General features: G+C 57.5%; 1 protein-coding gene across 2 annotated transcripts; it reads right to left on the bottom strand.

Annotated features, from left to right (window-relative positions):
• Nucleotides 1-4336: 4336 nt before the first annotated feature.
• On the bottom strand, nt 4337-9851 carry PRSS22 (serine protease 22). Of its 2 annotated transcripts, none has more exons than XM_069569381.1 (6): nt 9253-9851; nt 8646-8672; nt 8069-8240; nt 7334-7611; nt 5435-5592; nt 4337-4826 (listed from the first exon to the last, which is right to left on the bottom strand). In XM_069569381.1, exons 1-6 carry the CDS (start codon nt 9332-9334, stop codon nt 4539-4541), a joined length of 1005 nt encoding a protein of 334 aa, XP_069425482.1. In that variant the 5' UTR covers nt 9335-9851; the 3' UTR covers nt 4337-4538. The 2 variants fall into 2 exon arrangements, with proteins under 2 accessions (XP_069425482.1, XP_069425483.1); XM_069569382.1 differs by lacking the exon at nt 4337-4826 and adding an exon at nt 5001-5169 and having other exon boundaries at nt 9253-9420.
• Between the last annotated feature and the right edge of the window lie 6059 nt (nt 9852-15910).

The raw sequence follows: 15910 nt of genomic DNA, 5'->3' as shown, positions 1-15910 counted from the left end.
TATGTTGTGTGTGCATGCATGCATACAGAGTCGCGTCAGTCGTGTCCGACTCTGTGATCCTATGCACTGTAGCCCGCCAGGCTCCTCTGTCCATGGGATTCTCCAGGCAAGAATACTGGAGAGGGTTGCCATGCCCTCCTCCAGGGGACCTTCCCGATCCAGGGATGGAACCCAAGTCTCTTACAGCTCCTGCATTAGCAGGTAGATTCTTTACCACTAACACCACCTGAGAAGCCCCATGTGGTGTATAGTTTGCTCCTTTATGCTGACTGAACGGATGGACCACAGTTTGCTTATCACAGCTGAAGAAACACTTGGGTTGCTTTCACTTTTTGTCAATTTTGAATAAAGCTGTTACGAATATCTGCAGACAGATTTTGTGTGAATATGTTCTCTTCTATCTTGGATCGGTCTTAGGGGTAGGATTGCTGAGAGGATATTCAACCTTATATGAAACAGTGAGCATCTTTTCCACAGGGGTGAGGTCACTTCTCACTTCAGTTGCTAGGTGTCCTTGCCGACCCTAGGCGTTGTCCGTATTCTGAGGTTCCTAAACTGAGCGGTCGGAAGGAAGGAAGCCTTGTGCTGAGATGGGAAATTCTATCAGTGCAGCAAGTTTGAGAGGAAATATTGGGATTTGTTTGGAGTCATAATAAGGTTGAGATGGCTATACGATACGATATGTACAAGGGGATGTTGAGTATTTGAGTGGACATGGGAGAGAGAACTCTGGAGTCACCTTTATGGATGGTGAGCAGAACTGAGAAACCAGATGCTATCACCCAGGGATGCAAGGAGGTGAAGGAGCAGAGAAGCCCCAGCACTGATGGGGCATCCACCACGGAGAGGGTGAGAAAGTGAGGAAGAACCAGCAAAATAGACTATGTTCTGTGAAAGTGATTATTCCCTACTCAGCATGAATTGAGACAACTGTGTCCCCGAAAACTGGCATTTGCCCTTGTTTGTCTGTGTGTGATTGTTTCGTAGCTGCCAACAGGAAATCAGACCCACGCGTTCATTGGGTCAAGGTTGAGAGGTGATGCAGATGAACTCGGCCCCCACAGTGTGACACATGCCGCCCTCCCCCGTGCCCTGGTTGCACTCTTACTCACTAGCTCACTGCCAGTCTGCCTGGTGTCGTCACGTGAGGTCTAAGGCTGCAGGCTTTGAAGGTCCTACTCACAGCCCAGTCCTAGTTCCCGTGAGCTACTTTGTGATGCTTTGAGCATAACCACCTGGGCACTGGTAGCAAAGTTTGGCTCGAAGCTGGGAAAAACCATTCTCTCTACCTTTATGTAGAATCCCACACTCCCCAGGCAGTCTGGGGAGCTTGGGGAGATGTTGCCCTTGGCCTGGAGACTGGTGAGTTTATAAGGGCACCATCAACAGGGGCAATGATGAAATAATTCCTTCAGTTGCCACCTCAGGCTGCAGCATTGACTGGGAGGCTTTGAGCAGGAAAGGGAGAGGAAAAAAAAAAAAGACTTGCTCTTTTAATATTTATTTATTTACTTACTTTTTAATTTGGCTATGTGGGGGCTTAGTTGCCCTGAACCTGTAAGCCCTGCATTGCTAGGTGGATTCTCAAAAAGACTTGATAATCTGCTCTTGAGTAAGCACGATATGAAAGCCTGAAACTAACGGGAGCACCCCCTGAAGGTCCAAAGCTCTTGTGGGCAGCTGTGAGCTCAAAAGCTTTATAATCTGTTTCCATAACAACGAAAAGAGTTTTCTGTAAAAAGCCAAAATTTTCCTGTAAATCTAAAACTATTCAAAAACAGAGGGTCTGACACTGGTATATCAGTTACAGAAGCATTTAGCTGCAGTAAAAGAATATCTAACCAGCAGTGGCTTAATAGCACACAAGAAGGATAGAGGCAGATTCTCAACCACATCCCTACACCCGCAGCTTCTGAATCTTTGTTCACTGCCAATTTAGCACATCAGTTCGTAGCCTCATGGTGATAAGATGTCTGCTAAAGGCTAGGTATTACATCTGCATCTTAGAAGGAGGATGGTGGGAAAGGATCATGCTAGCTGAATAGGTCCCTTCTATCAGAAAAACAACAACAACAAAGTCTTCCCAAGAAACCACCCATCAGATGTCTGCTTCCATGGCGACCTTGCAGGAGACTTTGGAAGGGAGTATCTAGCTTTCCCTGTCTCTTTGGTAGAGGAAGCAAGGCAGGGGCATTGGAATGGGTTTTGCCTTAGCCAACCAAAGGAGTCTAACACCAAGGGGGCTCAAAGGTGTGGCCTTCTCAGTGGCTTCGGTTGGGACGGCATTGGAGGTAGGGGTGGAGGGTGGCGAGGGATGGGGCATGGGGGAAACTGAGGCACAAGAAGCAGGAGCCAGAGAACAAAGATGGAGACAGAGAAAGGGTAAGCGGACAGGGGCAGGGCGTGGGGGAGCGAGGAGCAGAGGGAGAGCCTGGCGGATAGGGGGGAAACCGAGGCAGGGAGGAGGGCGACGGACGAGGTGGTGGAGGACTGAGCCCAGAGAGGCGGGAAGGGGATGAGGGAAGCATGGCGACAAAGAGGGACCAGGTCACAGAGGGAGAGGCCACACCTGAGCCACCTGCTCACTTCCCAGGCCGGCTCCCAGGCCAGATTAGCGTTTGTTTACTCGCTTAACATTTCTTTATTTATTGGGCTGTCCCAGGTCTCAGCGGCAGCACGCAGGAGCCCCACTGTAATACGCGGGCCTCTCTAGCTGCAGCACGCAGCTCTAGAGCGTTTGGGCTCACTAGTTGCAACATGTGGGCTTAGTTGCCCCGAGGCATGTGAAATCCTAGTTCCCCAGCCAAGGATCAAACCCAAGTCCCCTGCAAGGGAAGGCGGATTCTTAATTACCGGGCCAACAGGGAAGTCCCAGTGTGTGTGAATAAGAGCAACCCCACAGCATTTACCTTGATCTGATATTAACCAGATGCGTGAGTGGGTGCCAAGTTGACTCAGGCATGTTTGACTCTTTTCCACCCCATGGACTGACTGCAGCCTCCCAGGCTCCTCTGTCGATGGGATTCTCCAGGCAAGAATACTGGGGTGGGTTGCCGTGCCTTCCTCTAGAGGATTTTTCTGATAACCCAGGGATCGAAACTGAGCCTCCTGTGTCTCCTACATTGCACCCAAATTCTATATCACTGAGTCACCAGGGAAGCCCAGTATTAACACGGGGGTGATAAAAAATACGAACAGAAGTCTTAAAACAGTGCTGCCAGTAAAGGATACCTACCTACCATCCACGTCGGTACTGCCTTCTCAAGTCCACCGCACTGACATTTCTCACTGGGGACCCTGGAGCAGCCATTCATCTCTGTCCTCTTCATGGCTGGGCCTACATGTCTTCCTGTTGGAAAAAATCTCTCGCATGCACTCATCAAACCAACCACCCAGCCCTCTCTCTGCACGCTGGGAAGCCTGGGTGGGGCTGGCACAGGGTCCCAGAAAGGGTTTGGCCTCCCAGGCCCTGGGAGGAAAGGCAGGCGGTGGGAAAGGGGAGCCTGCGTGAGCACTAGCTGGTCCCAGGCAGACCCCCTGGTGGCCTAGGACTGGGCTCCCAGCCCCACCCGTGGGGACAGCTGAGGTGACTCAAGGCTCCCCCTGGCCCCCAAGCAGAGGCCTGCTGTCTCATTGTTTTTCTCCTTCGTCCTTCTGAGGGAGGGTTCAGAGAGTTGGCACTGAGTCATTCACTGAGTCAGCTCCTGGGAGCCCTGGCTGCCTCAGCCCAAATCTGAGACACCTGGTTCTGCCCGGCGGGCGGAGGGGGACACCCCACTCTCTTGTGTGTTTGGGGGGTTCTCTCAGCCAGCCCCATTTCAGAAATTCAACAGGCAGGTTGTGGGCCTGCCTGGCCCTGCAGCCCCCGCCTAGCTTTCAGGTGACAGAGCTGGGCCTCCTGTCTCCTCTCCCTGCTGGCCTCCCTGGTGGGAGGGGGTTATAAAAGGCCAGCGCCAAGGTCAGAGGTCAGGATGTTGACTCCCAGGTGGGTAGGACACCTGGCTCCCTGGCCAGGCCACCATCCATACTGCTACCTGCCTGCCCCCATTTTAACCCCAACCGGACCCCTGCTGACCAGCGTCGACTACCCAGGGGAAAAAAACAGGAACTGGGGAATAAATAATAATAAAGAAACGGGTTTCCCTGGTGGCTCAGACGGTAAAGAATCTGCCTGCAATGCCAGAGGCCCGGGATGGATCCCTGGGTCGGGAAGATCCCCTGGAGAAGGAAATGGCAACCCACTCCAGTATTCTTGCCTGGAGAATCCCATGGACAGGGGAGCCTGGCGGACTACAGTCCTTGGTGTCGCCGAGCTGGACACGACTGAACGACTCAGAACGGGGAATAAATAATTTATTGAAGTTGGAGGAATAAATATGTGGGTGCGGTTACAAATAACTGTAAAAAGCATTGACATGTATGTACACTCAGGCGCTCCGGGCCTAAGGGGTGGGGCCTGAGCCCGGAGAGGGGCGGGGCCTCCCGCGGAGGCGATCCGGCGCCGGGTCGCGGGCGCCCCCCGGAGGTAGACGGCTTATTTACAGCGGAGGAGACCGCGAGAGGTCGCCCCTGGTCCCTAGTCCGCGCGGCGCTTCTCGGCCCCGCGCCCCCAGGGCCCAGCCCCGGCGGCCTGTGGGCCCGCCCCGCTGCGAGCGCCCGCGGAGCTGCACCCCCTGCACGATCCTCTGCACCCAGGAGCGGTGGGCGGCCAGACTGATGTAGACCCCGGGCCGGTTGCGCTCCGCACAGCCCTCGCCCCAGCTGATGACGCCCGCCAGCAGCCAGGTGCCCTCGACCTGGCACATCAGGGGGCCTCCGGAGTCGCCCTGAGGAGAGGAAGGAAGGTGAGGGGCCCGCGTGAGCCAAGGGGTAGGCAGAGCCCAGCACCCGCGCCGCAGCAGGTGGCGGACGGGCCATTTCTCCAGACCTCGGGGCCTGGACCAGCGAGGTCCTAACTAGCGCCCCGGGGCAGGGAGGGCCCCCCCCCCCCCCCCCCCCCCCCCCCCCCCCGCCGTCCCAGGCTCACTCCTGGTGAGAAGCACAGAGCTGGAGGCACGGAGCGAGGGCTGTGATCTGCCTCACTGATGAGGAAGCCACGCTCAGAAAGAAGAGTGTCTCAGACCAGCTGTGCAAGGTCCCGCAGTCCGCCATCCTCCTCCCTGTAGCCTGCTGGGGGCGGGGGGCCAGGACCATAGCACCCACTCCTTGGATGCGGCTCCCTGAGAATGGGGTCAGGCACACCCCATTCTCACCATGTCTCACTACGTCTGACATATGAACAAAGGCAAGAACAGCTGAGCCAGGCTGGGGCCGGGTTCTGTAGGCATCTCTCTAGGGGGACTGCCAGGTCAGGGCAGATTCTAGATGGAGGCCCAGCAAGGTGAGGGGTGTTGGAGCTGAGTGGGGCAGGGACGGGAAGGAGGCAGGTGCTCACCAGACAGGCGTCACGCTCCCCCTCCAGGTAGCCAGCACACAGCATGTCCTCGGTGATGGCGCCCTGCCCAGCTCCCCGCCAGTACAGGCGGCCGCAGGTGGCCGAGTCGATGATGGGGACCTTCAGCTTCTGGAGGGTCTGAGGGTGGGGCAGGGGCACTGGGAGCAGAGAGGAGAGAGTCAGGCTTGGGAGGCTCTCCTGCTGGCCTCCTCAGTCCCCTCCATCCCCCTTAGGAGCATTTCTCAAAGGGTAAATGGATCAACTCTGTCAGGCTCGGCCACGATGCCCGTGGAAAACTCAAATTCCAGGACTCCACTCTGGACCTACTGAATCCTAAAGGAATGTGCAGCCTGAAATTCTGAACCTTTAATGAGATCTCTGATGCCCGCAAGAAGGTTCAAACCAATGACCCTGCTTGTCCCGTCTCAGGCACTGCTTTATCCAGCTTGAGGACTGCTACAGACTAACGGCCACTTGGTGTTGAATGTTATCGGGACTTGATAACTTGATATCCCCATTCCCTAGAGGGATTGCAGACCCTAGGGTTGGTTGGTCACTTTCCCCAGTCCATAAATCCAACTTTCACAGGAGCCCCTGAGAATGACCGTGGGGAGGCTGGGTGAAACTTCAGTGTCAGCGGGATTCCTCAGATGCCCAAAATGGTGTCATTTCTCTTAATTCTTCTGAAATCTGGTTAAAGTCCCATTCTCTTACATTTTGTCCTTTCTTAGTCTCTCCTCTCTCCCTCTCTCTTTCTACACACACACACACACACACACACACACACACACACACACACACATTACAGCTTTTCTGCTTCTTACTTTCTAATCTGCTTTGTGTTCTAGATGAGGTTTTCCAAACTTTCAGACTTGGTTTGTCAATTATATTTTACTCTTATGGGGAAGACTCTTGAGACTCCCTTGGACTGCAAGGAGATCCAACCAGTCCATTCTGAAGGAGATCAGCCCTGGATGTTCTTTGGAAGGAATGATGCTAAAGCTGAAACTCCAGTACTTTGGCCACCTCATGTAAAGAGCTGACTCATTGGAAAAGACTCTGATGCTGGGAGGGATTGGGGGCAAGAGGAAAAGGGGACAACAGAGGATGAGATGGCTGGATGGCATCACCGACTCGATGGACGTGAGTTTGAGTGAACTCCAGGAGATAGTGATAGACAGGGAGGCCTGGTGTGCTGTGATTCATGGGGTCACAAAGAGTCAGACACGACTGAGCGACTGAACTGAACTGAACTGAACTGAACTGAACTGATGGAGAATTGCATGTTTTCCTGGGAATTTTGCCTGCAATTGTGTCATGATGCCACCAGGGGGCACCTACTTCTGACTTGGAATCTCAGGGCTGTTTTCTCATTCTCCGGGTTGGGCTTGGCCCCACAGAAATCTCTAGTGTGTGTGTGCTCAGTCACTAAGTGGTGTCTGACTCTTTGCGACCCCATGGACTGTAGCCCTCCAGGCTCCTCTGTCCTTGGGATTTCCCAGGCAAGAATACTGGAGCAGGTTACCATTCCCTTCTCCAGGGGATCTGTCCATCCCAGGGATCGAAGCAGCATCTCCTGTGTCTCCTGCATTGGCAGGCGAATTTTTAACCCTTGAGCTACCTGAGAAGCCCCAGAAGCCTATCAGTCTTTCCTATATCACTTCATAGCTTGGCTGATCTGGCAGTCAGAACACAGCTTAAGTTACCTTTTAACTAGAACTGATCTGAAGTTGTCTACCTTTGTTTCTAGGTCATCACATTTCTGGGCTGCAGACCATCTTTTTTCCTCTGGATCATGCTCGGCCCCTGGCCTCTGTTCTTTGCCACTCATGGGACCTGTATCTCCCAGTGTTTGCTACCCTCTGTCCCCACCCACCCCCGCCCCGGAAGAAGCCGCACCTCCATCTTGGACGCTCCCCCAGCCGGCAATCCAGCAGTCGGTATCCGGAGAGAGCTGGACGGTGGAGTCGGGCAGGCAGATGGGCAGGACGCGCTCAGAGAACTGGATGGCGTGCTCCAGGTGCACCAGGGCGATGTCAGCGCGGGAGCCCTCCTTCCAGGAGTACACAGGGTGGGGCTGCGCCCAGGTGATACCCACCTCCTGGGACCTCGGGCCAGGGTTCCCCAGCTGCCAGGCCCCCAGCAGTACAGAGAACTGGGTTGGTTTGTCCAGATTACTAAAAGGAAGAGGGTGGGGGGTTGGCATCAGCCAGGAACTGCTGGGTGGCCAGGAAGGGCCTGGGAAGGGTTTCTGGGGGATGGCATGCATATGAAGGCCCCTGGCGTGCAAAAGGGGGGCAACCCTGGTGGCTCAGTGGTAAAGAACCTGTCTGCAATGCAGGAGACAGGGATTTGATCCCTGGGTCAGGACGAACCCCTGGAGAAGGGAATGGCTACCCACTCCAATATTCTTGTCTGGGAAATCCCATGGACATTGGAGCCTGGAAGGGTCCATGGGGTCACAGAGAGCCAGACAGTCCTGGGCACACAGGCACTGCGTGCAAAAGAGGCTTCTGGGCGGAAGCCGGAGCTCTCCTGAGGGACCCAGGACCGGACGGGGGCCTGGAAACCGGGGCTGGGTGGGCAGCCTGGGGTCTGGGATACTGAGTGGAGGGGCGGGCGGAGCACACGTACTCCTTGAAGCAGTGGGCGGCCGTGAGCACCCAGCGGCTGGTGAGCAGGGAGCCCGCGCAGTGGTGGGTGCCGTTCTTCCGGATGCTCACGACCCAGGGCCACTCGGCGTCGGAGCTGTCCTCGCCCCCCACGATCCGGTTCAGCTGCAGGCGCTTCCCGCAGGCTGGGGGGCCTGGCGGTGGGGGGAGATCTGTCAGACTCTGAGCGCTGTCCGTCCCCCTTCCAACTCCCCTTCCTGGCTTCGAGCACCAAGGCCTGTGCGCCGCTCTCCCCTCAACCCGGCCCAGCCGCCTGCCTGCCTGACCCTTCCGTCCTCTGCCCTCCCCGAGCTGGGCACTTCATCCTCTAGTCCCCTGGTCCTTTCACCTGCTGGGGCAGCTCAGTCACCCCCTGCTACACACACACACACACACACACACCACCTCTCCTCCTTGACCCTTTGGGCCTCCTCCCCTGCGTGCCTTCTTCTCCAGCTCAAACCCTCTCCTGCCCCACTGCCCACTCCTGACCTGCCCCCTACAGACAGACACACAGGCTTCCTCGCTCCCCCGCTTTCCTGAGGTCAGTTCAGACTCACCAGCCGTCTTGACAGCATCCAGTGTGGCTGAGGGCAAGAGAAAGAAAGGGTCAGGCTGGTGGAGGGGCTTTCTGGTGCCCTGAGACCCTCCCCAGTGGCTGAGTCCCAGGGCCTCAGGGTTGCGCTGCCGGGTGGGGCATTTCCTGGAGCCTAGGCAGGGCTGGCAGAAACCTCAGGCCCTGGCTGTGAGCGGCGGCCTCGACCTCCCCATAGCTTTGTGTCCAGCCTGTGCCCTGGGGGCTGTGGGGGTCAGGTCTGGGGTGGGGGTCTCATGGGGGGTGAGCATGAGAACTCCCTTGCAGGCCCCAGGTCCAGATGCTGCCTCCCCAGCAGTGAACCGAGGAGACGGGGGAGACAGGAGTGGAAGGGAAGAGGGTAAAGCAGAAGCCGAGCCAAGAGCCCTGAGCGCTGACCGGGCCTCTGGGCACCTGCAGTGCTTCCTGTGCTTCTCATGGCTGCAGGGGAAACTGAGGCTCAGAGCAGGCAAATTACAAAACAGAGAGAGCGAGACAGCAGAGGAGAGGAGAGGAGGGACTCAGCAGGACCAGGGAGGAAGTGGGGGGTGGGCAGTGGGGGAGGCCCAGGCCAGCAGGCCCGCAGGACTCACCTGGAGCGGCCAGAATCAACAGGGAGGCCAGGACCCCGAGGCAGGGCGCCCGCAGGGTGGGGGGAGTCGCGGGAACCACCATGGCGCAGCGATGGGAGTGCCCGGTTCCCCCGCAGGCCGCCCCAGGTTTTATCCTGGGAGGCGGAATGCCGTCGGACCAGTCCCCCGAGTGAGTGGCAGTAGGTCATAGGGAGGGGTGGGGCTTCCGGGAGGAAATAAGCCGTTAAGGGGTCTGGGGGGTGGGCTTCCAGCTGCGCCCTCTACCTGGGGCCTGCGTGGGGCTCTGCAGGGGCAAGCGGCGACCCTGGGCCCCGGGGTCTAGGCTGGGCCTTTTCGTTGACTGGGGGGACGGGGCAGAGGAAGGCCCCCCAAGCTTGAAAGGGAGTTGCCAGACCCTGCGGGCCGGGACGCTGGGTGTGGGCTGTTGGGTAGGCCCCGGGGCCTCAGGGAGGTGGGGGCTGGCGAGGGGCTGCCAGAGGCTCCCTAACGGGCCCTGTGACTCAGCGGGAGACCTGGCCCAGCCCGTTAACCCACTTCCCGAAGGCCCATGAATCAGGCCCCCAGGAGCCACCTGTCCCGGGTCCCCCTTCCTGTGGGCCCCGTCACTGGGCAGCCAGAGGACTCATCTCACCTGGATGTCCAGGATGCCTAGGCGGGGCAGCAGCTGTCCAGGCGGCTGAGACGGATGTGGCTGCCTGCAGAGGCCAGGAGGCCCCACAACCCCCCAGCCCCTGGTCTCCCGGGACCACCGCCCCCACCCCACCCCGGACTCCTCACGGGGTGAGAGGGCTGCTGGGTGGTGCTTGATGGGGAGCCCCAGGGGCGGGGGTGGTGTTGGATCCAAGTACTTCCCTGAGGAGCCTGCCCGCCTGATCCCAGAGCCCCGACCTTGCAGTCCACACTCCGGACACCCGCACCCCAAGCAAGAGGAGCGGGGCTGTCTCCAAAACAAACTGTGTATCTCTGACCTTCCGTCATTTCATCCACAAACTTTGTGCTGGCCTTCTCCGTGAATGGACATAACAGGAGGTAAACCAGTCCCTCCTAAAGGAAATCAACCCTGATTATTCATTGGAAGGACTGATGCTGAAGCTGAAGCTCCAATCCTTTGGCCACCTGATGTGAAGAACTGACTCACTGGAAAAGACCCCGATGCTGGGAAAGATTGAGGGCGGGAGGAGAAGGGGACGGCAGAGGATGAGATGGTTTAATGGCATCACCGATTCAATGGACATGAATTTGAACAAACTCCAGGAAATAGTGAAGGACAGGGAAGTCTGGTCCATGAGGTCAAAAAGAGTCAGACCCGACTTAGCAACTACTCTGTTTCATCAGCTGTGCTAACGCCTATGACTGTGTGGATCATAACAAACTGTGGAAAGCTCTTAAAGAGATGGGAATATCAGATGATCTTACCTGTGTCCTGAGAAACCTGTATGCAGGTCAAGAAGCAACAGTTAGAACCCTGTATGGAACAACTGATTGGTTCAGGATTGAGAAAGGAGTGCGACTGGCCTGTCTGCTGTCACCCTGTTTATTTAACCTGTACACTGAGCTCATCATGAGAAATACCGGGCTGGATGAGTTACAAGCTGGAATCAAGATAAGCAGGAGAAACGTCAACAGCCTCAGATATGCAGATGATACCACTCTAATGGCAGAAAGCAAAGAGGAACTAAAGAACCTCCTGATGAGGGTGAAGGAGGAGAGTGAAAAAGCCAGCTTAAAACTAAATATTAAAGAAAACTAAGACCACGGCCTCTGACTCCATCACTTCGTGGCAAATAGAAGGGGAAAGGGTGGAAGCAGAGACCGATTTCCTCTTCGTGGGCTCTGTAATCACCGTGGACGGTGGCTGCAGCCATGAAAACAACAATAGCCACCTCCTTTAACCTGCAAAGTCTCCATTATTATTCCCATTCTGCAGATGAGCAAACTGAGCCCACTTAGGGAGGTTAGTGACCTACCCAAGGTCTCCCGGCTGGTGAGTGGAGGAACCCAGAGGTGAACCCCGTTTCGGAGCCCAGTCCAGTAGACGGACCAACCGGGCTCAGAAGTGCTGGATAGGTGGCAGCCCAAGGGAGGGACCTGATGTTGGCAGGGGACGAGGGCAGCGAGCGAGGGCTGCCCAGAAAGAGGACCTTGAATGGGAGGCTGGGACTTCCCTGGCCGTCCAGTGGTTAAGAATCTGCCTGCCAGTGCAGGGGAAACCTGTTCAGCCCCTGGTCCTGGAAGATCCCACATGCCTCGGAGCAACTAAGTCCACGAGCCGCAGCGCCTGTGCCCTCGCGCCCTAGAGCCCACGCTCCGCAACAAGAGAAGCCACCGGCTTGAGAACACGCTTCAAGGAGAAGCAGGCCCCGCTCGCCGCAACTGGAGAAGCCCATGCAGAGCGATGAAGCCCCTCACAGCCAGGAGTAAATAATTTTCCTTTTTAAATGGGGGAGGCTGAAGGAGAGGCTGGACTTGACCCTTCAGAGGCTGGGGATGGGGGCTGCGGGGGAGGGAAGCCCGAGGTTGGGGGAGAGAGAGAGGGAGTAAGCGCCTGGTGGGTGAGTCGGGGCGCTGGGAGGGCCTACCGTGAGGGTCCTCAGTGGGCAGACTGCCCACCAGGGCTTCTCCCGACCCCACGGCTTAGCCAGCACACATCCTGCACCCCCCCAGAGCCTGCCCACCTTCTCGGGCTGTTAGGGCTTCTGAGAGCCTGCGAGACTCCCTGGAGATGGTCGGTACCAAGGTCGGTCCTTGGTATCTTACTGGCCCCTGCTTCAGTGGGGCAGGCAGGAGGCAGCTGGATCCAGAGATGCCCTCCTGCCGCGTGGAGGCTCCTGCCCCACTCTACCCGAAGCCAAGGCCAGGGTGGGGTGCCCAAGCCTGAACGGCCCCTGGCAGACTCACCTCTGTCCCAGGACTGCGGGCAGGGAGACTGTGGGGAGACAGGGTGGCCCGGGTGAGGGGAGCCTCCACTGGGAGCCGGGCCGCAATGCCAGTGGGGTAAGGGGAGGGCATCTCTCCAGCCCCCTCCCCCACCCACTCTCTGTCCTGGGTCCATCCCTGCGCCCCTCATGCTCCCCCAGCCCACTGCCTTCCTGCAACTAAGGCGGCTGGCCTCCCTAGCTCACCCTGCAGGCATTTACTGGGCACCTGCTGTGTGCCAGGCCCTGGGCTGACATTAGGTCCTACCCTCAGGCTGCACACATCTCCCGGGGGTGGGAGGCAGGTGAGCAGGTAATGACGGCACGGTGTCCTGGGCTGATGGGCACAGAGGCCTGGGACTGCTGTAGGAGGGAGGGGGAGGAGGGTGTGGACCCTGGAGGGCCCTCCTGAGGGTGGGTGTCCTGTGCTGTGACTCCCAGAGGGAGGGACGGTGAGGAGGCTTCCCACGGACCTGGGTTGGTACTTGGTGCCCACTGGTGCTCAGTGGATGCTTGTCGAGTGAATAAACAAGTGAGGGAGACTTGAGTCTGGAGAATTCCACTGGGGACCGGCTGCGCCACCTCCTGCCTCTCTGGTTCCTCTTTGTGCCAGCTTCTCCTGCCATTCTGCTCTACTGCCCAGGTGACCCAAGGGGCAGGCATGTGCCCTGAGATGTTGCTGTCCTTGAGACAGGGTGGCCAGGAAGATGGGGAGAAAAGGAAGTCCAGAAAAGCCAGTGGAAAATTCCTGGCACAAGTCCTGGAAAAGGGACCCCCAGACCGGCTCCCCAGTTCCCAAGGAGTGGAGCCCTTGCTCTGATCCAGCATTCATTCAAACAGAATATTCATCGAGTCCCCACCTCGACCCCGCTGTATCCCAGATGCATGCCAGGCAATCTGGCTGGGCATCTCTTCACCGGGGCCGGAGACAGATGGGCAGCCCACCCTGCCACCCCATCTCTGTGTGCCTGCCAGGCCGCCTCGGGCCACTGGTGAATTTGCAGGTAGCTGGGGGTGGCAGGGTAGGGCTGCAGAGGTACCCGAGGGCAAGCCGCCAGAGCCAGCAGAGCTCAGTCCAAAGGAGCATCTTGCACCCCACCCCTCCCCCGGCATCTCAGCTGTGGGCACTGGCCGGGCAGGGCACACATCCCTTGATGTGATTGATAATGATCGGGAGTATCCCGTCAGTGTCCAGCGAAGTCTACCGAACACCTGCTGTGATATAGCCGAGAACAATCCTGAAGCCATCCTGCCCCTGTGGCAGAGATGCTGGTGGGGACAGAAGAAATAACATGAGTGAATAAACCGTTTAATCTAGAAAATCCCATGGATGGAGGAGCCTGGTAGGCTGCAGTCCATGTGGTCGCTAAGAGTCGGACACGACTGAGCTACTTCTCTTTCACTTTTCACTTTCATGCATTGGAAAAGGAAATGGCAACCCACTCCAGTGTTCTTGCCTGGAGAATCCCAGGGACGGCGGAGCCTGGTGGGCTGCCGTCCATGGGGTCGCAGAGTCGGACACAATTGAAGTGACTTACCAGCCGCAGCAGCAGCAGCAGCTGCTCGAGTCTATGGGGGTAAACCAAAGCCGGAAGGCGCTCTGGTGAAGGGGTGGGGATGGTAGGGGGTATGGGAGGCGGGGGGCGGGGTTGTCATCTTAAGTGAGGAGCCTGGGACAGTGCAGCCTTGAGCTGAGGCTGGCAGGACAGGGCCAAGATCAGAGCCCATTCCAGCTGTAGGAGGAGCCAACTCAGAGGCTCGGGTGAGACTTCCCTGGTGGTCGAGTGGTTAAGACTTCGCCTGCCAATGTGGGGAGCACGGGTTCAATTCCTGCTCAGGGATGGAAGACCCCACATGCCGCATGGCCACCAAAAGCTCGGGCGGGTGGGACTGGGGGTGGCCTGGCCCGGCCGCCTGGCCACCCCATGGAGGTGACTCTGAGCCTGGCTCCAGAGTACGAGCTGGGGACTCTAGAAGAGGTGGGAAGAGCGTTCCGGGGTGAGAGGCCTCACGGCTCAGGGCACAGGCACAAAGTGCTCGGGACAGAGGCCCCCGGACCACCAGGGTCCTCGTGGACCCACCCGCAGAAGGGAGCCTTGGCTTGGGGGCAGGAGCCACGCAGACAGAAACCCACCAGACAGTGCTGGGCGGCGGGACCTGCTCTCCCCTCTGGGGCTCATTCTCACGCCGTGGGGCCCTGGCTCTGAGGGTGGGTCTCTGAGCGGGGGAGGAGAGCCTCAGGGGTCGGGTGGGGTGGGGGCCATGCTGAACTCCAGGCAGGCCGCCGGGCTCTGAGATCAGCATGGCTGTGCACCAGGGTGGAATCCAGCCCTCCAGTCAGACCTACACTGTTGTGTTTGTTTTTTTCAATTGGCCAAATCCACACAGAAAAAAAAAAAAGCCTGGGGGATTCCCTGGCGGTCCAGTGGTTAAGACTCCACGCTTCCAATGCAGGGGCACAGGTTCGATCTCTGGTCAGGGAGCTGGATTCCCCATGCCACGTGGTGTGGCCAAGAAAGCAAAGAAGTCTGTGTTTTGGCCAGTGCTGATATGAACGCGACGTACAAGCGCCTGAGTCCCTGCTTGCACACTCATGTCCATGGCGGCCAGAAAGGTGGAACAATCCAGTGTCCCCCAGTGGGTGAATGGGTAGAGAAAGGGTGGTCCATTGTGTCCTATTCAGCACAAAAAGGAAAGAAGCGTTGACCCCCGCTACAACACCGCTGAACCTTACGGCATTATGCCTGGACAAACAGGCCGGACACAAGAGGACAAGCACTGCATTATTCGCAGGCTGAGGTCCTTGGAGCAGCTAAACTCAGAAAGCAGAGGGCGGGGGGAGGGGCAACGGAGTTGGTGTCTGACGGGGAGGGAGTTTGTTTGAGAAGATGAACAGTTCTGGAGATGGAGGGCTGCCCAACACTGAACGTACTCAATGCCATCGGCTATACACGTGCACATGGTTAAAATGGTAAATCTTCTGTATATTTCACTACAACTGAAAGATGGAGAAAGAAATGTGAATGTCTACCTTTTCATGAACCTCAGGAGCGGAGGCAACCCCAGGCCCCGCTGGGCTGAGAGGTCTGAATCCATCCCAACCTACCCCCACCCCTGCATTCTGTGGTGCTGCTCAGGCCATTGTGACTCTGGGCATCTCTGCTCTCGGAGGGCAGGGCCTGGGACAGAACAGAAGCTCTGTCCCCATCGGGTGATGAGTAAGCTCCCAGGGCAGGCAGAGCACTCTGAAGGGGCCAGGGACACAGCAGCGGCTTCTTGCAACCAGGCCTCAGTTTACCCATCTGTGTAGAGGGCCTGTCAGCACCACCATGCCTCATGATCCTGCAGGCGAAGGGCTGGTGGCTGCACCGGGCTGAGTGCCGACTGAGCAGCGGTCAGGCTGTGCAGTCTGCAGGCAAGGTTGTCTGGGGCACTAGTGGTTTTGAGGAAAGTGGCCTGGCTGGTCTCAGGGACACTGCTCAGTTCAGTCAGTTCAGTCGTTCAGTCGTGTCTGACTCTTTGCGACCCTATTGGCTGCAGCACGCCAGGCTTCCCTGTCCATCACCAAACCCTGGAGCTTACCAAACTCATGTCCATTGAGTCGGTGATGCTATCCAATCATCTCATCCTCTGTTGTCCCTTTCTCCTCCCACCTTCAATCTTTCCTAACATCAGGGTCTTTTCAAATGAGTCAGTTCTTCATGTCAGGTGGCCAAAGGATTGGAGTTTCAGCTTCAGCATCA

This window comes from Ovis canadensis, chromosome 24 (genome assembly GCF_042477335.2).
Source record: "Ovis canadensis isolate MfBH-ARS-UI-01 breed Bighorn chromosome 24, ARS-UI_OviCan_v2, whole genome shotgun sequence".
In the NCBI taxonomy this organism is placed as follows: domain Eukaryota; kingdom Metazoa; phylum Chordata; class Mammalia; order Artiodactyla; family Bovidae; genus Ovis; species Ovis canadensis.
The sequence above is the reverse complement of the archived record's forward strand: the minus strand, read 5'-3'. Positions and strand labels throughout refer to the sequence as shown.